General features: G+C 44.5%; 1 protein-coding gene across 4 annotated transcripts in view; it reads left to right on the top strand.

Annotated features, from left to right (window-relative positions):
• Positions 1–20,812, top strand: part of SCMH1 (Scm polycomb group protein homolog 1) — an 81,843-nt gene that overhangs the window by 19,579 nt on the left and 41,452 nt on the right. For all 4 annotated transcript variants that reach the window (XM_064524923.1, XM_064524922.1, XM_064524920.1 and 1 more), the window contains 6 exons: positions 1,936–2,020; positions 5,348–5,416; positions 11,491–11,561; positions 12,353–12,587; positions 16,103–16,191; positions 17,178–17,421. In XM_064524923.1, coding sequence (XP_064380993.1) covers positions 1,996–2,020; positions 5,348–5,416; positions 11,491–11,561; positions 12,353–12,587; positions 16,103–16,191; positions 17,178–17,421 — 733 coding nt within the window. In that variant the 5' untranslated portion in view covers positions 1,936–1,995. The remainder of the gene's footprint in view (positions 1–1,935; positions 2,021–5,347; positions 5,417–11,490; positions 11,562–12,352; positions 12,588–16,102; positions 16,192–17,177; positions 17,422–20,812) is intronic.

Genomic DNA, 20,812 nt, shown 5'->3' with positions numbered 1-20,812 from the left:
TCAGGCTCATACCCGTGTAGTTTTTAGCAGAGTGGCAGTCCTCGTGTGGACCATCTAAGTCTTCTCATTTGGGGAAGAGCCTCTCTCTTGTCTTAGAAAATATTTACAATGTCTTATTCTCTTCCATGGGAGACTGCATGTGGTATAGGCTGTGGGGCTTTAGCAGTTATTCATGTGCTTTAAAGTTAGTTAGGATTATCCTACTTACTATGTGGGCGAGGACTGAGGGTAGAGTTATTTTACTTTTTCTGCTAAACTGTAGTCGTCCAAGCATAGTGTCTGAACATCTCTTTCACATTCATGAACTTTTCCTCCCAAAATTTTTGCAGAGAAGAGTTACATATGCTTCCCATGCATGGCTCTGAAGTGCTTAAACTGAAGCAGCTTTTCAAAAGCCATCTGAGTGGCACAGGACCACAAATTGCATGCCAAGCGAGTGAGATTTATGATTAGCAGTCACTTAGGTACTTTAGAAAATCTCATGTCCAGGCACTTTACGCAGGGGGAGCCAAGCAGACAGCAGAGATCAGAGCCAGAGATTGTGAATACTAGTCTGGGGCCTTTTATATAACACCTTTCACCCGGAGTTTTATGGCCAGAGGACTTTTCCTACCATGACTGTTAGCTTTTAATAAAAATGACTAAAGAAAATTATGAAAGGAAGCATTAAAAGTTGTAAATAAGCTTTCACATGTTGATTACCTGAAGTTATTAAAAGGAAAAGAAACTTTACTCTTTTCACAAGTATGCACAGACAAGCACATACTATTTATGAGAGGCAGTAAGAGACTACTTTGTACCTTTTAGCTTGGATTGAAAAAAACAACTTTTTTCTTTCTTTAGTCTTATTTCAGAGATTGCTTAATATTAAAAAGCACTGTATAGAAGAGCTTTATTTTTTAACATTTTTTCCAGAGGATTAAATTCTTCATTTTTCTTAGCTTTGGAAAAAGGCTGCTTTTCAAAATCAAAACTTCTAGCCAAGTTGGATCTGTAAATATCTCTCTAAGCAGAAATTCAGCACTGTATTCTGTATGGCTTCCTTTTACAGCGATATTCCAGCTTGACTGCCCCACTGTGAACAAAATGGAATTGTATTGACACAATTAATCTTTCATTAGTTAGTGTAGTGTCAAAACATGCTTTTACTAGCTTTCCTAAGGGCTTGTTTGCGACTTAGCCATTCATTTAGATATTTTCTGTCAGGGTTTGGCAACGTTCAGCGTATCGCTTGCTGCCTGTGGAAGGCACTGCTGCCCTGCCCTGCGAGACGGAGGGAGCAGTGGGCTCTGGCATACGTATCTAGAGCGTTATTTTCCGAGAGTTTTGATTTTCTAAAACGTTTGCTTATAACAAGAATACAAATCCTTCTTCTTTTTGGGGGGACGACAGTCTAGCCAGTTTTTGTCCGACCAGCAGAAAATATAACGCAACTTGGACACTCGTTGCAGTAGTAATAGCAAAAATATTTCCTGGGTCATCGTCCAATTTCTCATCCTTATTCCCCAGAACTGCTGTGAGCTGCTTGAATCGCAAGTGCCGGGCTGGGGACTGTGGTGCTGCTTTGCCAGAGTTAATGTTATGTTTCCATGTGTTTCCTTACATAAATTTCAGCTCGGCCTCTCTTTGTTAGCGAGCAGGAACGACACAGGCGCGCAGGACCTGCCGTACAGTTAGCACGGAGATTGGCACATGCCTCTCTCGCTTATTTATGCTGCTCCCGCTGCTGTAAATACGAAGTCGTCCACATGCTGGAGAAAGACACCTGGTTTCAAGGGATTTGAAATGAATAGTCTGTCTTTAATAGGAGGTTTTCTACGTACCCCGTGATGAAAGAGCTTGTATTTTCTCCCCGCTGTGTAATTAGTTAATGTTGCAGCTGATCGTATGCTTCAGAACTGGGGAATTTTCTCATGTTTATTTCTTTTGTCCTAGACACCTTCAGTTATCTAAGATCAAGCCAGTTCCAGGATAAGGACAGCGGCGAGTGGTATAATGCGGAAACCAGGCCCTCAGAAAGGTGAGCGGTAATGCTTGGTACGGACAAGGCCCTTCAGTTAGCTGCTCTAGGCCCAAGAGCATTAGGAGGCCAAGGCGGGGGGGGAGTGATGGGGGGCATCCTGGTTGTATCCCGGTTTGAAACAGAGCCCTAAGAAGGGAGTTGTTTCTCTGGCAGATTACAAAGGAGTCCTTCATAGTGTTACCACTAAAATCAATAGAAGAAGAGTCCCCGCCGGTCACCTAGCCCGTTCCCCTGCCAGAGCAGGCTTCTGACGAGAGAGAGCAAGCGAGCTTGCCTGCGACACACGGCATGCTCCCGGGGACACCCTGGCTGGGTTGCTGGGGTGGTTTCTCCACAGCTGCTGGGACCATACCTGGTTCCCCGTTACTGGGGGAGTCCTTTTTACCTTCCTATGCACACGCGACTGCCCCGCGTGCTTTTGCTTACATTTTTAAGGGAGCACTTAGCCAGAAGTGCTCATTCTGGTGCGGGAGGCAGGGCTGGCTGGTGGGAGCTCGTGCAAGCCTCGTGGCACCCCTGCAGCGTTTGGGGCACGAGGTCAGGCGGTGATATTGCTCTGTGGAGCCCGCTGCATGCACCATATGCTAGTGCTCCCAGCATGAGGCATCCTGGCTCTCTGCTGGCACAAGCCTCCCCCTTCTAATGAGGCATGAAACCAAAGACCAGCCTACCTCGTGGAGATGAAACACATTACAGGCACCTACCTCTCGTGGCCCGAATCTTTCGTCTCATTACACGCAGTTGCAACGGCAGCATGTGGAGTGCTCAGGACAGCTACGAGCATGTTACCTGTGTCCTGTTCGCCTAAACAAAAGGGTAAACTCAAGCAGGCTGTCTGCAGCTGGGCTGCTTGGACTTTTTGTCCTTAAAAAAAAAAAAATTTTTATATATATATATATATATATATATAGATTTCCTTTAGCGTTGTTCCATGCATGTGCATTTGACTGGAGTGATCTCATCACATTCGCTTCAGAGGAGGGGGGAAGGGAAAACAGTAGAGGATGAAGCATCCTCTGCAGTTCTTTGTTCACATCTGCTACATGCACACAGGGTTTATTGCGGGAGATTTCTATGCTCGATTTCTCTCTCTCTCTCTCTCTCCCCCTTTCCCCTTCCTTTATTTTTTTTAAATGTCCCCTTTGCTTCTCTGGTGGTTCATCTTGCAGAAGCATTATCGTCTTTCTAACACGGCTTGTCCTTTAATGAAGTGAAAATAAATGAAGGAAAACAGGGAATGGGGAGAGCATGCTGCGAGGCAGCTGGAGGGCTTGGTAATAAAAGAGGCAGGTTGATTAGTCAGCAGTGCAGCCTCAGACCTGGCTGCCTGGATCCAGCCTCACACACAGCTTGTCATCTTTTTGCCTCATGGAGCAGGGTGCCTCCAGCCAGCGCTGCTGTTGTGACCTGTGTGTTGTGAATGCTGTGCCATATGTTCCCGGATCAACACCTGTATTGTACGCAGATGGGTTTCTGTCCTACTTCCCTGCTTTTTTTTTTTTTTTTTAATAATGCATTTGACTTTTGCTTTTTCGTTAGCTAATGTAATTTGCCTCCAGGAATTCTTGCGTTTCTTCAGTGTCTCGTCCCCTTTGCTGCTTTTTGCAGCCTGTTTAATGAGGGTTTTGACATCCGTAAGATTAACGATAAAATGCAACTTATCACCATATTCTGCAGCTTATGTTACCTAAAGTAAACGTCCGTTTGAATGCATGAACGCTTTATTACAGAGCAACATCGAGAAGAGCGTTACACGTCCTAAGAGTCTTTTTTGTTTCTGACTTTGATACTTTGTGTCCTTTATTCTTGCTTTCTTAAGGAGATGGCAGCGTACCATCCTTCACTGGAATACAGTTATACTAAGGGTGTCCTTCCAGCTTTTTCATTCTTTTGTGTCTCTCTGAGGAGGCTTTTTAGCTGGTCTACTTCTAATGGTGCCATGGTTATACTTTATATGCCCTTCTACGTTTAAGAGATAAAACATACATGCAGTCCTCTTGGCCATTGTATTGAAAAAGAGGTGTCAGGAGGAGAAGATTGCAACAATAATGTTTCAGAAGCCATTTTAAACAGCTCAAGATTATCCACCAGGCCACTTAGTGGCACCTTGCGACCTGCCTTTTTCAGCTACTTGTCAAGAGAACTTAAAACTTTTCTTGCAATTTCTCTTTTTTCGTTTTTGTTCCTGTCGCAAGGAACTACTTTTCATGGTAGCAAGGTACGTTTCGTAGAGCATTACAAAATTGCTTTTTATAATAGCCTTAAAAATGCTGTGTAAAATAAATGAGCCTAGTCTGTAATAGCTAAAAGGTATTTCTAGGTGTGCATTAGTCAGCTATCAGTGCATGGAATAGCCCCCTTTGATGAGTAGCTCACTCAGGGAAGGCAATTCTAGCTGACTAATGCAAGCTCGGTTATGGCGTACCACTCTATTACACTTCCATTTGGCTGAAGGCTGGTGGAGGTGGGGATGGGAGCTCCTCTTTTGTGCTGTTTCAGTCTTTGGGGAACAGACTTGAGGGGTTTTGTTTGTTTAGGTTTTTTTGCCAGTTCCCATCCTCTGAGGCCCAGAGCAGTTGTCACCACAAATAGCTTTGATGAGATGTTCTCTAGAGCCAGTTGGCACCTTCCACTGCACAACTTGTGGGGTGCTAGTTTGTGCTCTTACAAGTCGCATAGGACACACAGCAATCAGCCTGTTTGTAATTCTAAAACTCTAGTGTTGTATGTCGAATGGGCCTGGCATTTGTGTGGACTTTGAGAGGAAAACTGATTAACCAGATCAGCAGAGAAGGTCTAGATTCTGTGTGTGGTTTTTTTTCTGTGTAAGAATAGCTGCAGTAACTTTTAGCTGATAAGAGATGCAATTCAGGTTCCCCTTCTAGGTGTACAACATGCATGTGCGTAGTTCTTGGTGCCTTCAGCTTTTGTTCCCACTGAGCCTTGCCAGCTCTTAACGTAATTAAAAGGATGAAAATATATCAGTTTGCTGGTTTTTACATTATTGCATGCCATTGTGGAAGAACACTGGTTGGTGAGATTAGGTAGAGACTAAGATGTGCAGGCCTGTTGAGGCTGGGTATCAAGTCTTCTCTTGACCTATGCGAAAGAAGGGAATGTGCCCCATAGATTAAAAAAAAAAAATGTAGAATTGGCTGTAGATACCATCCATGTTACCTGAGTCTGTGAGAGGGAGGACAGGGAGGTCATCTCTCTCGTCTGAGGTAGCACACACGTGTAAAGCGGGTGACATGAGCGGTTAATGTTGAAGAGAGCATCATCTGACTTCTTTCACTGACTCAGATGCTTTATTTCTTGTCTCAGCCATAGACTGGAAGGATGGTAAAAAGCACAAGTACAGCCGCCCCTCAGAGTCTCCTTCCCAGTACCAAGGTAAGAAGGCATGTTTCACCTTTCTTCCCTTCTGTTCCCCCCCGCTTTTTTTTTCCCCCCTCAGAGCTTACTGAGTTGCTTAGGACTTACAAATTGTTGCATGCCAAGTTAGTTTACAGATACAAACTGCTTTAAACAGTCCTCATATGTTTAACTCTGACCACAGTAAAAAAAATTGCAGAGAAGACAATTGGGGTAAACATACAGCTAAAGCTAACTCATTTTTCATTTGAGCAAGATAGAGTGTATCTGTTCCTTACTGTCCAATCTTGACTGCCAAATGGGTGATTCTGCCCATATTTTTACATGCGTCCTAAACGTAAGGGACTTCCTAACTCCTACATGAGCTGTTCTTGCACATTCAGGAAAGTGGTTAACACAGCCCTAGTTCTGTAGGGTGGATGTGGTGCGACTGTAGCAGACCACTGAATACTACACATTCCCTCTTTCCCAGCAGCAGGAAGTTGGCTCCTACCCCAGCAGACAGGAGCCCCTTGTGAGTCAGCCCAGCTGGCGGTCTCTCCAGAGCTAGGGGCAAGCGATGGAGGTGGTAGCACAAGAGTTAATCACTTCCCTCTTCCTTTGGAGATCATGGTTTATCCAGTTCATTGTCAGGGCACGTTGTGGTCCTGTGCAAAGCGTCTGCAGATTAAGTTTACAGAACTGACAGTTCCTGCTGTCTCTCATGGGGGATACGCAGGCAACTTCCAACTGTATGGAGGCTTGTATAATTTAGTAAAGATTTTAGGGCCCATATTTTACTTGCAAACATAGATTAGAAAGTTCATGTCCAGATTTCCCAAACTGCAGAGCCATAAGAAACTAAAGCATTACCTGAGATTAATCATTTCTAATGGCAAACATGTATTTGCCTTCGTGAAAGGCACTCTTGTGTTTCTTAGAGCCCCTGTGAGAGCGGAAATGGCTGTTGTGCCTTGGAGGCTCTGTTAGCGTGGGCCTTGAGGTGGGATTCAGGACTGTGGTTCTCAAATGTTTTGGACTGCGGCCACCATCGGTCTTCAGCATTCTTTTCTGTGGCTTATCATCTGTCTTTACCTACCTTTGTATTGAAGTCCTGCAGATCACAGTTTGGTTAGCACCTTCTCCAAGAGGAGGAAGCTCTTTAGCACCTTGGAGAAAGTCCTGGGTCCTCTGTCAGCACATGCTGAGCTCTAGATGCTGTCATAGGGCACCATCACAGTTCAATGCCCTGTGTATCGTCTACTTTCAAGGCTTTGACGGTTCCACCGCAGTTTCTTCTTTGCTGCTCGCTATACCATTTCCATGTGTCAGAGGACTGGGTTTTGTTCAGTGATGAGGCTGATTTGAAATGGAGCTCTCTATGAAATTCATATGGAGGCATGCTTCACTGTTATCATTCGAGATAATCCCGTGCACCAATCCCAGCACCTCAGTAAATCTCGGAGCCTACGGACCCAGGAGTGGAAGGCTGTAGATGTGCTTTTTTATGTGTTAATTGTGTTCTCAGCGAGTGCATGGTGTAACAGTGGGGATCGCCTCCCTGTGAGAGACACTAAACAACACGTCACAGTCCATAAAGCTTGGTTACATAGCAATGAGTGTGCAACGACAGCAGCTCTCTGGCAAACAGCACTCCGTAGTACAGTATGAAAGGATTCTTTTTCTCAAAGTTAAAATTGAATTGGGACACCTTTGAAGAGAAGCAAAGCAGACAGCATGCTGGTAGCTGAAATGTATTATTTTTGGTTCACAAATTCTTGTATTTTTTCTGAGCAAGACAGCGGAGTAAGCAGTATCATGTTATCAGTTCTAGCGATTATTGATGGCGAATGCGCAACTAGATTGATAGCTCGAAAAAGTGCCTTGAAACTAAAACAAAATAGGAAGTGCAGGAACTGTGCCATCACAGTGAGAGCTTGGCTCTTTGGAAGGTTGTGCCGTGTTGTCAGGAAGGCCACTGTTGCATTTGGATCTGCGAGCAGAGATGATGCACTGCTAATTTTCGTACTGAGTTTGATCATACTGTGCTGCTTTCATGTGCTGCCTTGATAGTAGTTAGCAGACACACATGTGGGATGCAGACTTTAATGGGATGCCTTGATCTGGGTAGGGCACGTTCTCCTTCACAGATGTGACCTGAAATGCACATGTATCATTTCAATTGGATTGATGACCCCTTGGGGGTTGAAATGCCAATGAAACCCAAACCAGACTTCAGTTAAAGACAGAAGCTCCATTTAAATTCTGGGCAGAAGATAAGCAGTAAATGCAACATCATGAGAATACAAACACAAGGATGCAGAGTTGTATTGTTCATAACTACTGTAGTTTGACTGCTTGGGTATGTGGAGTGTTTTGTCTGTAGTAAATATTTTTGAAGGTTAAGAGGTGAGAGCCCAGTTCTGATGCTCTGCCTGCAAGCAGTATCTTCAGTTGGATTAAGCACACAGTAAGGTACTTACCGAGCAAGCAAAAGTGACAAACAGTCGCCTTAAATAGGCACTTTCACAGCTGAGTTATGGGGAGTCATATAGGTTTACAGTCTTTGGCTTTTGTTTAGATCACAGCTGTAATTACATCAATGTAGTGTTTCTCGTTAAATGTCTTCTCTCATTTCTTACTGTAAAGAAGAATTGATGTATGTGAAACTGAGGAACAAGATCCAGTCGAATGAATGATCATTCTGGTTTGTGAGAGTATGGTGTACCCTGCAAGAGGAGCTGGAGGAGCAAAAGAGAAGTCAGAGACCAGGGAAAATAGAGGGTGAATTTAGGACTGACAGGATGTTTAGTATACCGTACTGGAAGCCAACAAACAGCTGCAGGCCATGCGTTCCCCTTTACTTTTCATAGCGAGAGAAGATTTCAGTCTCTAAAGGCAGTTTTGTCCTTGGCATTCCTGCTTCATCACCAGTAAAAGGGATATTTTAGCACTGGCTGAAGTGCTGGTTTTGCATGAAGCAGAGCAGTTCACTAGGAATTGGATCAAAGCCACCAGCCTTTTTTGATAGACACTCAGAAAACATTCTCCAGTTGCTATCCACCTGGGCCAAACACGAAACAAGCGTCTCATAGACAAAAATATCCTGTCCCACCACAGTAAGACATGTGATTTATTAATTTGAATACGAATATTGAGGGAATATAAAATACAAGATAGTTAGCCTTTGCTGACTAGAAGGCCAAACAAGATATTCCCAATGTTTCCCTTTGGCCTTATAATCTCTGTGTGCAGCGTGCCTGTAAAATGGCGTCAGCAGGCACCCAGCAGCTTTGGCGTTCAGTATCCCAGCCTCTTATTACATAGCACATCTGGTGCATTAGGCTTTAAAACAGATATGTTTGGAATTGAACATTGTTTGGAATTGAGTTTGGATCAATATAGCAAGCAGGATTTGGGTGCAGTCCAGAGGACCTAAGGTTAAGGCAACCAAGCCTCTTGTATCTGTCTTCAACAGTATGCGCTGTTTTTCAAGTACAGAGCTCTGGACTTGTTCTTTGCTCCCTGGTTAAAATAGTCTCAAGTATCTGCTCCTTTTTTTTTCCTATTTTATTGGCCACTTTCCCTTTGTTGTAAAAAGCCCAGCTTTTGTGTTGTGCCATTTTCTTCTTTCTGTGCCTTAGTTTTGCGGTTTTTAAAATGAAGCTGATCATATTTCGTTATGTTTAAGAGTAGTTTGAAATTCCTGGATAAAAAACATTGTCTTATGAGCTAAATATTATTAATGTTTTCATTTAAAACTGTTCCCTACGTTTCGTACTGCGCTCTCTCTCGTGTTAAGGCAAAGGTGAGAGTGTCACAGTTCAGTATGCATTTTCTGTCCTATTTTGTGAGTAATTCTGAAAAAGGAACAGTCTTTTATTATGCTTGTCATTCCGTATTTGTGTAAAGAAATTACCAATGCCAAACAGAGAAGGAAGGAAGACTTAACTCTGCTATATTGTTTCTATTTTTTGTTAGAATTTAGAGAAGTCTTTCTGCTGCTCCTGCTTTTCTTTGCAAAATAAGTCATCAAAAATGTGAGTCGTAAGTAGTTGCAGTTTTAGTGTTGTGTATGTCTTCATATGATGGTTGGATCCCAACAGACTTTAGAATTAATTTCAAATAAGTTCCACGTCCAAACACTATTTTTTGAGGCGCACAGCTGCCTCAGAAATTTACTGCTCCCAACGGAATTTTATAGTGTTGATCTCTACTACAATGTGAACTGCTATAGAAAGGCAGAATGGCTTCAGTCAGTTGAAGTAAGTGAAAAGTGGAAGGATTAAAACCATAACTAGCTTTAATATTGAGGGATTGAAACCAGCTAAAGGTGGTGAGGGTGAATTTTTCAGAAAATAAAATCATCAAAGGCAGCTGATCCTTTTTAAGAAGTTTGTTCAGGCCTGCACTCCTCACCGTGGAGATCGTCACCATAGGCATCCTCTGCGCTCCAGGGAAAAGTGCCTCTGCAGGGCCATGGACCTCCTAGCTGTGAGTCCAGTCTTGGATGAGGCCAGAACTGGAACCAAAGCTAATGGGTGGGATGTCTCCAGGTATTTTCACGTCAAGAGTGCAAGGCTTTCTATAGACTCATGTGTTCAATATGGGTTGTACTTCGGCTGTATATTTATTACAGAGTATTCATACAAAGAGTTTCATTGATGTATATGAGTGTAAAATTATGTTCAATTAACCCAAAAGAATTTTTTTTTTTGTGAGAACATTCTTGAAGTCAAATACTTAATTTCTTCATTCATCCCAGTGTAAGACTGCAGGCCAAAAAGAAAATCTGTGGCAACTAATGGAAATGTGTACTCTGAAGAAAGGAGAGCTGCTGTCAGCATCTGTAAACAGAGATATATTAAATCAATATGGCAGTGAAACTAGTTTATTTTTTCTGTTCTTTTCCACTGTGTTTAAAGTGTGCTAGTGATCTGCATGGGAGGCGGCAGGAAAGCTGTGTTTGTTATTTATTTGGAGCTCATAGATTATCAAGCCCTTAAGGGTTGATATGAGACAGAACAAAAATAATGTGTGTCGATCTTAATGTCTGAATTTTTAGAGGTGTGGTGGGCACTGCAGTAGCTAAAATGGCTCTTAACATAGCTTTTGTTTTGAAAATAAACTGATTAAAAGCTTGACATGAAAAAGGGAAGCAGTAACTGACTGTTTAATTGTGCTGCCTCCAATGCTCTTGAAATGACTTGAAAGCAATGGTCTCTTGGGAGCTATTCAGATGAATTCAAGCTAATGTCATGCTGGAAGGATCCCTTCCCAGCTGCTCAGTCTAAATGGCAAAAGTCATGATTTGCTTGGATCACGGGAGCTTTTAATTCCTCATTTAATAACAGGTTCCCCTTGATGGCATAGTGCTTCTACTGTTCCTGGATATACATGGAAGAGCGGTGCAGTCAGTGATAAAATGTGCTTCCCCTAACAGCAGTACTCAGCTGAAGGGGCTCCGGTGGTAAATATGACCTGCTCTGTTCAGTAAATTGCTGCCTAGAGGATCCTCTGCCTTCAGTCCTGCCTAAGCTCTGGGCTTTGTGTCTGCTTCAGGAAATTAATTAGTGGCCTGTCCACTAATCAGCTACTGGAGACTGGGTGATACCTGCCCGCATTTGGCCATTTCTTACGGCAGGCTGTGTGCCTGTCAGTGTTAAGGTGTAAACTGCAATGTTAGCAGGATGTAAAGTTTTCTGTTGATTTGGGCTGCTTTTAGCTCTTATCCCTCAGTGGCTGTTCATAATCCCCAGACTGAGCATGTGTTCAGTGTACGATTTTTAAAGGGCAGTTGTCTAGAAGACACCATGGATTCCAGTCTTTGCTGGATATTCTGTATTAAGATACAGGCTGTGATGTTCGCTTTTTGCAGATCTACATCATCAGCACAGAACCAGTGACATGCTTTAGGCAACATCATTCTCGGTTCCGCCTGTCAGCCACAGTTGTAAATCTTTGGTAGTCACAAACATCAGAGGATCTTGATGAAAACATGTTGCCTGTGAGCACCTCCTCTGTGAGAAGTGGAGAACTGCTAGCCTGGAGTCGTGCTGTCCATTTTCTGAGCTCGTAAGCTCCTATTTGAATCCTTTTTTTCCTCTTCTCAGGTCACTTCACCTGGGAGAAATACCTGAAGGAGACATGTGCCATCCCAGCTCCTGCCCATTGCTTCAAGCAGGTAAGAGGGTGAACAGAAACAAGAAAGGCCGGGAGAATGGTCTGTTTGTGACCCAAACAGTTCTGCGCCTTACTTAGGAGAGGCCCCCTTTTTTGGCAAGGGAATGCTTAAGGATATTAGAGACTTAATAGAAATCCAAATGTATTGGAGCAAAGATATAACAGATAGGTTTAGACACTGCCAATGCTACAGAACAGCACAGAAGATTTAACTCTCAGATGTATGTGGATGGGAATGTTGGAACACCTTATTCTCTGCTAAACACAGGCTCTTGAAGTTTTGAGTAGGCTATGATACAAGTTCTGCTGGATTCTGTCCAAAAATGGAGATTTCCTACAGAATTCATTAGATCTTTGTGAGTGGAATAGTGACCTCTTGGGCATCAGGTACTTGACTGTGTAGATTACTGGGTTGGAAGGGGATCCAGGACTGAACTGGCATGTCGTGTGGGTCAGAATGGAGGGCAGCAGCACAGTGTAATATGTGTTTGGGTCTTGGGGCTTTATGCCAGGTGGATGATTTTCCTGAAAAGAGGCTCAAGAGAAAAAGATAGGTCTAGTTATCTTAGATGATGCTGTGCCACATGATAGTAGTCTGAGTGGCAGATGGGCCAGGGCTCACTGAACTTTTTTGGCTGCCCTATGGTGCCTGCCTACATGCTGTGCTTGGAGGGCACTGTCAGTCTTTGGCAGAAGCACTTTGGATGCACCCAGGGCCTAAGCTCTGTGACTGGGATGGTGCATATATTAGAAATCCTGGCTCTTACTGGGTCCCTGTTCTGTTCTTTGCAGTCATACACTCCACCTACCAATGAATTCAAGATCAGTATGAAGCTAGAAGCCCAGGACCCCAGGAATACCACCTCCACTTGTATTGCTACTGTGGTGGGTCTGACAGGTGCACGCCTCCGCTTGCGTCTCGATGGCAGTGATAACAAGAATGACTTCTGGAGGTTGGTGGACTCAGCCGAAATCCAGCCTATAGGAAACTGTGAGAAGAACGGAGGGATGCTGCAGCCTCCACTGGGTGAGCAGAAGCTGTTCTGTCCAGCCAGTGTCAAGCACCTGTATCATCTGTGGGGAAAACAGTGGCCAGCTTATATTTCTGTACTTGGGACAGACATATGGACTGCTCCCACCTGCTCCTGTGATGTAGACCAGCCCCGTTAGCTTGGGCTGTTAATCGGATGTACGCCATACCAGGTCCTTATTTCCATGTTCACATCATGGCATGGGAAGGGAGGTGTTTTGGAGTGTAGATGAAAGCTCTTTACACTCAGATTAGTTACTTGCGCTCTTTGCAGCTCAAGCACAGGCTTAACATATGCTGACAATGCTCTCGTGCCTTCTGAAATTCTCTGTACGTGCTTTAAAGGAAAAACACATTTTCCAGCCATTCATACGGAAAAAATCCCAGAGCTGCTCTTTGCTAGGATACAAAGAAGCAAAGGAAGGACAACCAGAAGTCCTAGTGACCCATGGGTATGGGCAGTAAAACTGAAGGCAGAGTGACTGTGATGGCTTTTTCACAGAATCACAGAATGGTCCAGGTTGAAAGGGACCCCTCTGCTCAAGCAGGGTCACCTAGAGCACGTTGCCCAGGTCCCTGTCCAGACAGCTTTTGAATATCTGCAAGGATGGAGACTCCACAACCTCTCTGGGTAACCTGTTCCAATGCTCTGTTACTCTCACAGTAAAGAAGTTTTTCCTTATCTTTAGACAGAATTTCCTGTGTTTCAGTTTGTGCCCGTTGTCTCTCGTCCTGTCACTGGGCACCTCCGAAAAGAGTCTGGCCCCATCCTCTTTACATCCTCCCTTCGGATATTTATACACGTTGATAAGATCCCTGCTCAGTCTTCTCTTCTGCAGGCTGAAGAGTCCCAGCTCTCTCAGCCTTTCCTCATAAGAAAGTGATCCTGAGTGCTTGCCTATATATGAATACGACAAATCCAAGGTTTTTTTTCTGAGAAGAGACATGCAGTCGCAGAGGCAGTATGGCCCTAGCAGTGGCCTGATCACAGGCCATTGCCCATTGCTTTAGTATAACCCAAGAAAGCAATTAGGGCTGAGGCATCTACTATATCACTGCTAGTTCTGATACTGTAAGCATTTATATTTTCATTCTTGCTCTCTAGGTGTATTTGTGCCCAGGTGTCTTTGGGGCAACAGAAGGTTAGTTTGAGACCATTTAATGGGGAAAGATCATGTCTGAAAAGGCTCCCAGTGATTTAAGTTCTGTCTTGAATGAAGAGACACTTGTGGCCTTTCATCTGTTTGTTTAACTTTACTTAGCTACAGCTTTATAAATAACCTGCGTAGCTGAACATGACTTCCAGTCTTATCTCCAGATAATCACACATCTTTTCTTGATGATGTTGATTTGCTGATTCTTTCCTGCCTAAGCAGCAAAATTAACTTTATTTTGCATTCTACTGCCCATTATTTTTGCAGTGTCCTCATAAATCACTCTCTGAATTAGCACATCCCCAAATAATATCCAACTGATCTATAGCAATGGAAGCAACCTTGCATTAGAAATACTTTTATTTACAATTTTTTCCTGAAAAACCATTTGTGACCTTTGGTGGAAGTACAGGCTAAATTGCAGTGGGGCTTTTGGAAATGACCTTTCTGAAGAAAGAAGAAACATAAGCAAGTACGTGTTATGGCACATCATGCCGCACGAAGCAGTGTGTATGTAAATCTAATTATACCCCTTCCGTTCATATTTGCTACAGACAGAACCTGCCGCAGCTATTAATATTAGAGATGCATTTTTTGTGTCATGTTAATGCATGCTACTGCCCATTTTCAGACGTTTCTTTGAAACTCTGGTCCAAGGGTACAGCTCACATCTCCTGTGCAGCCTGCCCAGGAAGCATAGGTCACCTTTCTCAGTCTGGCAGAACAGTGAAGAGGTTCCTCTTGTGCTTTTCTGAGTTTTGCCAGCAGATGGCAATAAATGTAATTGAGTTGCAGAGCAAAACTCGCTTGCGACTGTGCCAGAAGAGTAGGTTAGTACTCTGCGGAAGAAGTCTGCATGCCCACCTCCGATGAGGCTAACTGTATCACCTACTTAACCTAGAGCTAAACAAGAGCAATTCTGTTGTGCCCAGCATAAATATGGGTAACAAATTGCTAGCTGTGCAGCCTCTACCTTTGTCCCTTCTCCCTGCAGAGTGCAAGAGCCCAGAAGGGCTGTGCGGTAAGGGTTGTCAGTGGTCCTTGTGCCGTTTTCCATGTGTACACATCTTATGCTGCTCCTCTTTTGCTCCTCTGGGGGCTTAGCTCTCTCCTCCCCTGAGTTATGTGACCAGCTTGTTCAGTTTCCAGGCTGATTTGACAGAGTCACAAGGCTGGTGAAGTGGCCTTTACTGAATTGGTCGTGTCCTGGCATTTAGGTCCTGGCAAAACTTTTCAATATTATTCGCCACCGCAGTTCCATGGGATGCTCTCCATGTAGATTCAGTCCCAGGGTTTAACTTCAAAATACTGCAAATAGAGAAAGTGCAATGCCATGTTCAGCTGAGCAACAGAAATGGCCTATTTTAGACCAAGTTCTGTACAGGAAGCTGCACTTCTAGCAAAGATGATGTTTTGTGATATCTGAATCCTTTTGTGGTTATGCTTTCCAGATCTGCATTTTGTGTACTGTCAGGTATCTCCTTGTGATCTTACTTCAGTGGGACACTCAATGCCCTCCATGCCATATTCTGCCATGGTTTTCACCATTTGTTGTTTTCTCTTTCTGCTTTCTCTTTGATCTTACATTTTTTTTCTTGTTTGTTGTGCTCTTTCAAACAGAACAGAGTGCTGGGCTCTGGTACCAGCTGGGTTAATAACACAAACCTTTCTGGAGAACAGCCCTATAACCAAAAAGAGTGGGGAAGGAACAGGGCTGCCCAGTGGACACAGATCTGTTATATCATCATATTCAGTGCCATAGATTCAGAGCATGGGGATTTGCTTTTTCCCTCCCATAAACCCCTTCCTGTTACTTTTCTGCAGTTCTTCACAGAAGGTGTCCAGACAAAAACTGCCATCCTTTCCTGTGATCATTAAATCTGCTTTCCAGCCTCTTTTTAACTTCTTCAGGTTAGCTGCTTGCCTGTGACTTCTGAAAGGTGGAGGAGGCCACCCAGATGCTGAGGTTCCCTAGTGGGGAAGAAATTTCATAGTCTGAATGTGCACTTGCTGATTCATGTCTGTCCCATACTAGTGTCACTGAAGTTGCCAGTATTAGTTCCACATAAAGTGTTCTGCCTGTATGGTCAACATACAGGTTTGTGTTAAGATAAGCAAAAATTGCTGTCACACATCCATTTCCAGATGTTTCTGTTCAACAACATCATGTTTTGTGTTCAGAGCATCAGGAAGAAGTGAAACCTGACCCTTCAGTGTTCAGAGGAGAATGTGTGGAATCATAGTGCATGCCCACTGCAAAGGGGGAGGCTGCAAAGGCCACTTTAGAACAGGTGTGTGCTGCCTGATTCAGTGATCCCCACAGCATTAAAGTCTCCATTTCTTCTTTCTTTTCTACAGGCTTTCGGCTGAATGCCTCCTCTTGGCCCATGTTTCTTCTGAAGACTCTGAATGGAGCAGAGATGGCTCCTGTCCGGATTTTTCACAAGGTATCTTACTTACTGTTTGTGAAGACATCCATATGGCATGTCCCCTTTATTGCAGAACACCAAAATCACACCTGATTTCCTTTGTGGAAACTGATGATCTCTGAGAAGAGAGATTGCCCAGCTTTGTTACAGTGCTGCTTTTCTAGGACAGAGCTGTATCTTTTGCAGCTGTGTTTTGTAGCAGGTGTCAGGATGCAGATTGTGGTGTACAAAGAAAGGGTTTCAAAGCTTAGGCTTGAGAAGTTTGCTTTTTTTTCACCTAGGCTGCAAGTGCTACTCCAAGTCAGGAGAAGCAATATGTAAAAGTCAGCAGCTCTCTCTGAAATATTTTATTGTACCAGAGATTGTAAGGGGTGCAAGCACATTCTGTTGCTTATGAGATAGCCCCGCAAGTATGACTTCTTAGTTTGTATTCTCATCCCATAATGAATTCAGAGAGATAGAGAGGCCAGTCTTAGAGTCACGTGCTGTGGTACAGAATGCTTGGGGTGGCATCACTATATCTGAATCTAAAAGACTAGAAAGAACAAGCCCCAGATAAGGCTGGCTGGTGGAGATCCCACACATCTAGCAAAGCTGAAGGTGGGGGAAGAATGATGGAGAAAGATTGTCACATCTCAATTTTTCTTGCCCTGTCAGGAGACATAAGGTGAGAGTATCTCATAAGGACCACTTGGAGCTTTATTCTCTGTTGCGTGACAGAGTTGTCACAGGATGGCAATGTTGAATTACCACTGCCTGGATTTGATCCAGCAGCCTGGGGAACCCAGAGCAGCCAGTGGTGGACTTTGCTATCTCTTGACTTAAAAGAGATGTGGTTATATAGCTGGGCTAATTTGTGCGCTTCTAAATTGGGAATCAAATGTAGCCCAGTAGCTCCCTTCACCCACTCATGAAGGTGAGTTTGCTGATGGGGGGGGGGCAGCCCTGATCTGGGTAAGCGCTGGCATATCCTCTTTGAGCATCTTTTCAACTTCTCCTTGTAGGAACCACCATCTCCATCCCAAAACTTCTTCAAGACAGGTATGAAGCTGGAGGCAGTGGACAGGAAGAACCCTCACTTCATCTGCCCGGCCACCATTGGGGAGGTGAGAGGTTCTGAGGTCCTCATAACATTTGATGGCTGGAGAGGTGCCTTCGATTACTGGTGCCGATATGATTCCCGGGACATCTTTCCCGTAGGCTGGTGCTCGCTGACTGGAGATAATCTGCAGCCCCCTGGAACAAAAGGTAAGGTCCACATTATTGCTTAGCTCTCTTCTTCCTCCTCTCAAACTATCAAAGGACAGCAGTGCAGGCAGAGACTAGCAGGAAGCACATCTGGGTGCTCTTTCTTGCTTTGTTACTGCTACTTCACATGCAGTGGGGTACTCCCTTCCCCATCCCTGTACCGCAGTTGTCAACTTCCTGAAAACCTTGCAGAAAGGTACAGATCATCATATCTATTAGCAGTGAAACAGAGGACCTAGAAGCAAAAGCATTAAGTAAAAGCTGTTCTTAAAGGGCAGGATGATGTCTTCTTTTCTGGAGGGATGATAATAGTGTGTAACATTGCTAAGCTCTATTCCCTTTTAGGAATTTCCTGACAGTCTTTTCTGTGTTGCCAGGACACACACATTCCTAGGGATGTTCTACCCAGTGGGGCTGAGCTATTTGGGGATATAAGAAGGGAATAGTTAGAACCGTCTATCTTTAAAGTATCTCTGTTTCTTGTGGAGAAAAAAAGAAGTGAGAGTGATGGGGATGAGGTCAGTTCTAGAATAGCAAGACTGCAGCTCTTTGTACTTCTGACAGTTACCTTGCTCTATCTTACGTTGTAATCTCTGCTGGAAACTTGGAAAAAGCAGGTCTGAAACAGATAGTATCTACCTTGTTCGCAGAGCCATGACTATTGGTTAGGAATGGTATTGGGAAGCTTCCTGTCCTGCGAATGTCTGAGCATTGGCTGCTGAGAATTTCAGATGTCTATAACTTTCTATGATTGCAGTTGTGTTTGAGGACACAGGAGCTGTCGTCCCCATTCACTGGTTTCTGGCGTGAATGCACTAGCTGGCAAGTCCAGTGCATGCTTGTAAATGAAATTGCAAGCAAGAGAGCAACCTGTCCGCCTGACCTAAAGGATTACTTAGGAAAGGCTCTTCTCTAATCGGACTGTTCCTCTTGAAAAATCTAGGGTCAGTTTGTGTTAACTGATCAGACTAGCGCTTTCCTGCTGTCCTTTGATGTGAGCCAGTTCTGTTCTCAGTGTTGCCAGCTCGTGTCAGGGTAGATTGCCTGAGGTAGTCTTGCATGGTCAATGTACAAGCCAAGCTGTGAGCTGTCCTTGGGTTGAGATGGTTTGTGTTATGATTGGGAATTGAAAGGCACTGTCTCTGTTTATCTTGGATTTCTGCATTCAGCCTTGATCTTCCCAGCCTCTCCCTCACTTCCTGCTGTTTGTTTGCATCTTGCCTGCTGCCACTCTGTAGGCTCCACAGAGCTGCTGTATAATCCTCACAGCCGGTGTCTGAACTCTCCAGCAGCAGTACTCTGGAGTCAGGGGTTGTTGCCCAGCTTCTTTGAGGTGCTTCTCGGGTGCTACACAAATGGCTAAGACGTGTTTGTGTTGGGTAGGAGCTTTTGTCCAAGCAAACTGAGGGAGTTCTGGGGATGGAAGATTTCAAGTGCAATGTAGAAGTCACGTTTGCTGGAGAAATGGAAATCTCCTTTCTGTTCTGCAGTGTATCTGCCTTGTGCATGCAGCTGTGTGTTCCCTTCAGACCTTTCTCTGCTATGGACTGAAGCTATAAGCAGGCTGAGCATCCAGAAATAATGCCCATTCATGAGAACACCACTATGATAACTTGGACCCTTCTTAGGAAGTATTTACTCACCCTAGCTGGCAGGTAGCAGTGATAGACCTTCCCTCTTGCATTAGCTAAGCCAGCAATGACTGTGCAATTCCTAAGTGCATAAAATAATAGTGAGCTTCTAAAGTAGCATCTCTCCACTCCCACCCAGAGGCAGCCTTTGCTTTCGGAGAGGTTTCTGCTCTCTTTGACATATTTTTCAACTGCTGGAGCTGGAGCAGGGATTTGAAGAGGTTATGCGAGTCACTCAGAAATGCCACAGAGTCAGGATCAGAGTTGTCTTTGTGGTATTTTACTTTCCTCTCTGTGGCAAGATTTTTCCTTCACTCCCTCCTTTTCCTGTCCCAGACTTTCCAATTTCCACTTTGTGGGATTAAACCAAAAGAAGGGAGCACTGAGAATTTTTCCCTTCTGTAATTAAATTCCTGCCTTGTTCCTTTACTTCTCAACCGTGCTTTGTGAGAGAGCTGAACACACTTCTCCTAGAGCCAGTGAGTGCTGCTTCTGGGAGGGCTGAAGAAGGCTTTGCCGGAAAGGGATCCCTATTTCCTGTAGTTCCAGGAACTTTTTCAATAAAGGTTTCTTCTGTGCCAACCCAGAGACTGAAGGACCACAGTGAGATTTGGGAGATTCCCTTTCCTAGAGGGAATGGCCCTTAAAGCAGTCCTTTCCTAAAGCACAGCGAGGGGAACTTGCTGTGCAGAACCATCGCTACTAACTGCACTTATACTGAGCTCTGCTAATGTTATACCAGGTTGACCACACGGTACAAGGAGGGTGAGATACAGCACTTGGGAGAGCCGATAAGTCCTGCAAAGAGTTAACTCTTTGGAACTGATGGCCTCACAGGGCTGAACGAAAAGAGGCCTCATGGAGTGAGCTCATGTTAAGGGGAAGCAGAACTTCAAAGAGGCCAGGCATGTTTGTTTAATACTGGTAACTTAATTCAACTCTAATCTGTCCCTTCTGGTTGTTGCCAGCAGAGGTGGAGGAGAGCAGGGCTTCTCCTAGGCACATCCCCTCATTGGCTCCAGCAAGCCTCAGGGCCTCCCACCCTCAGCAGTGTTTGCTTAGCTGGAGCTGCTGGACGAGGGTGGTGGTGGAGCTGGGAACTGGCCAGCCATCCTGAGGGGAGCTTTCTGCAGGGTACATGTGTGTGAAGGGAGGAAAGGGAGGTCAAACAGCAAGGAGGAACAGCTCTCAGCTCGCCGGGTTGGTAATTATATCGCTGTCAGGATGTGCTGTCTGTGTGATGGCCTGCTGGGAAAGCTCAGCTGTGCCGTGCAGCCAGATGGCTGTGGGTACCCGGGCTTCTCCTGAAGCTCCTGTCTTGGTGTAGCACAGCTTGGAGCTGGGGAGGATTTCAAATAAATACAAGCTGCAGGTGAAATGTAGCTTTGGGAGGATTTACACACAAGAGCTTGAGCTGCAGAGGAAGTCAGGAGTGATCCTGAGTGATTCTGCTCCATGCCCTCTGTATATATGCCTGTGGGACGGGGAGTTTGGAGGTAGGCTTTTCTGGGATTACGGGACCAGCTGAAATGAGGCAAACCCTGTCTTGTACCTTCTTCAGCTTCTGCACACTATCCTAGCAGCAATCAGAAAAGCCAGGCCACTACAGCTTTCCCAAAGCAAGGAGAGCTGTTTTATGGGTGTTCATCAAGCTTCCTCCTACTTCCCACCCAAACCAATGATGCAGAAGCAATGGGGCACTCCTAGTTTTGTCTCTTAACAAGCAATCTCCCAGTGTCTATCCCCACCACTCCACTCTC

The sequence above is a fragment of the Dromaius novaehollandiae genome, chromosome 23, assembly GCF_036370855.1.
Source record: "Dromaius novaehollandiae isolate bDroNov1 chromosome 23, bDroNov1.hap1, whole genome shotgun sequence".
NCBI lineage: Eukaryota > Metazoa > Chordata > Aves > Casuariiformes > Dromaiidae > Dromaius > Dromaius novaehollandiae.
The sequence above is the reverse complement of the archived record's forward strand: the minus strand, read 5'-3'. Positions and strand labels throughout refer to the sequence as shown.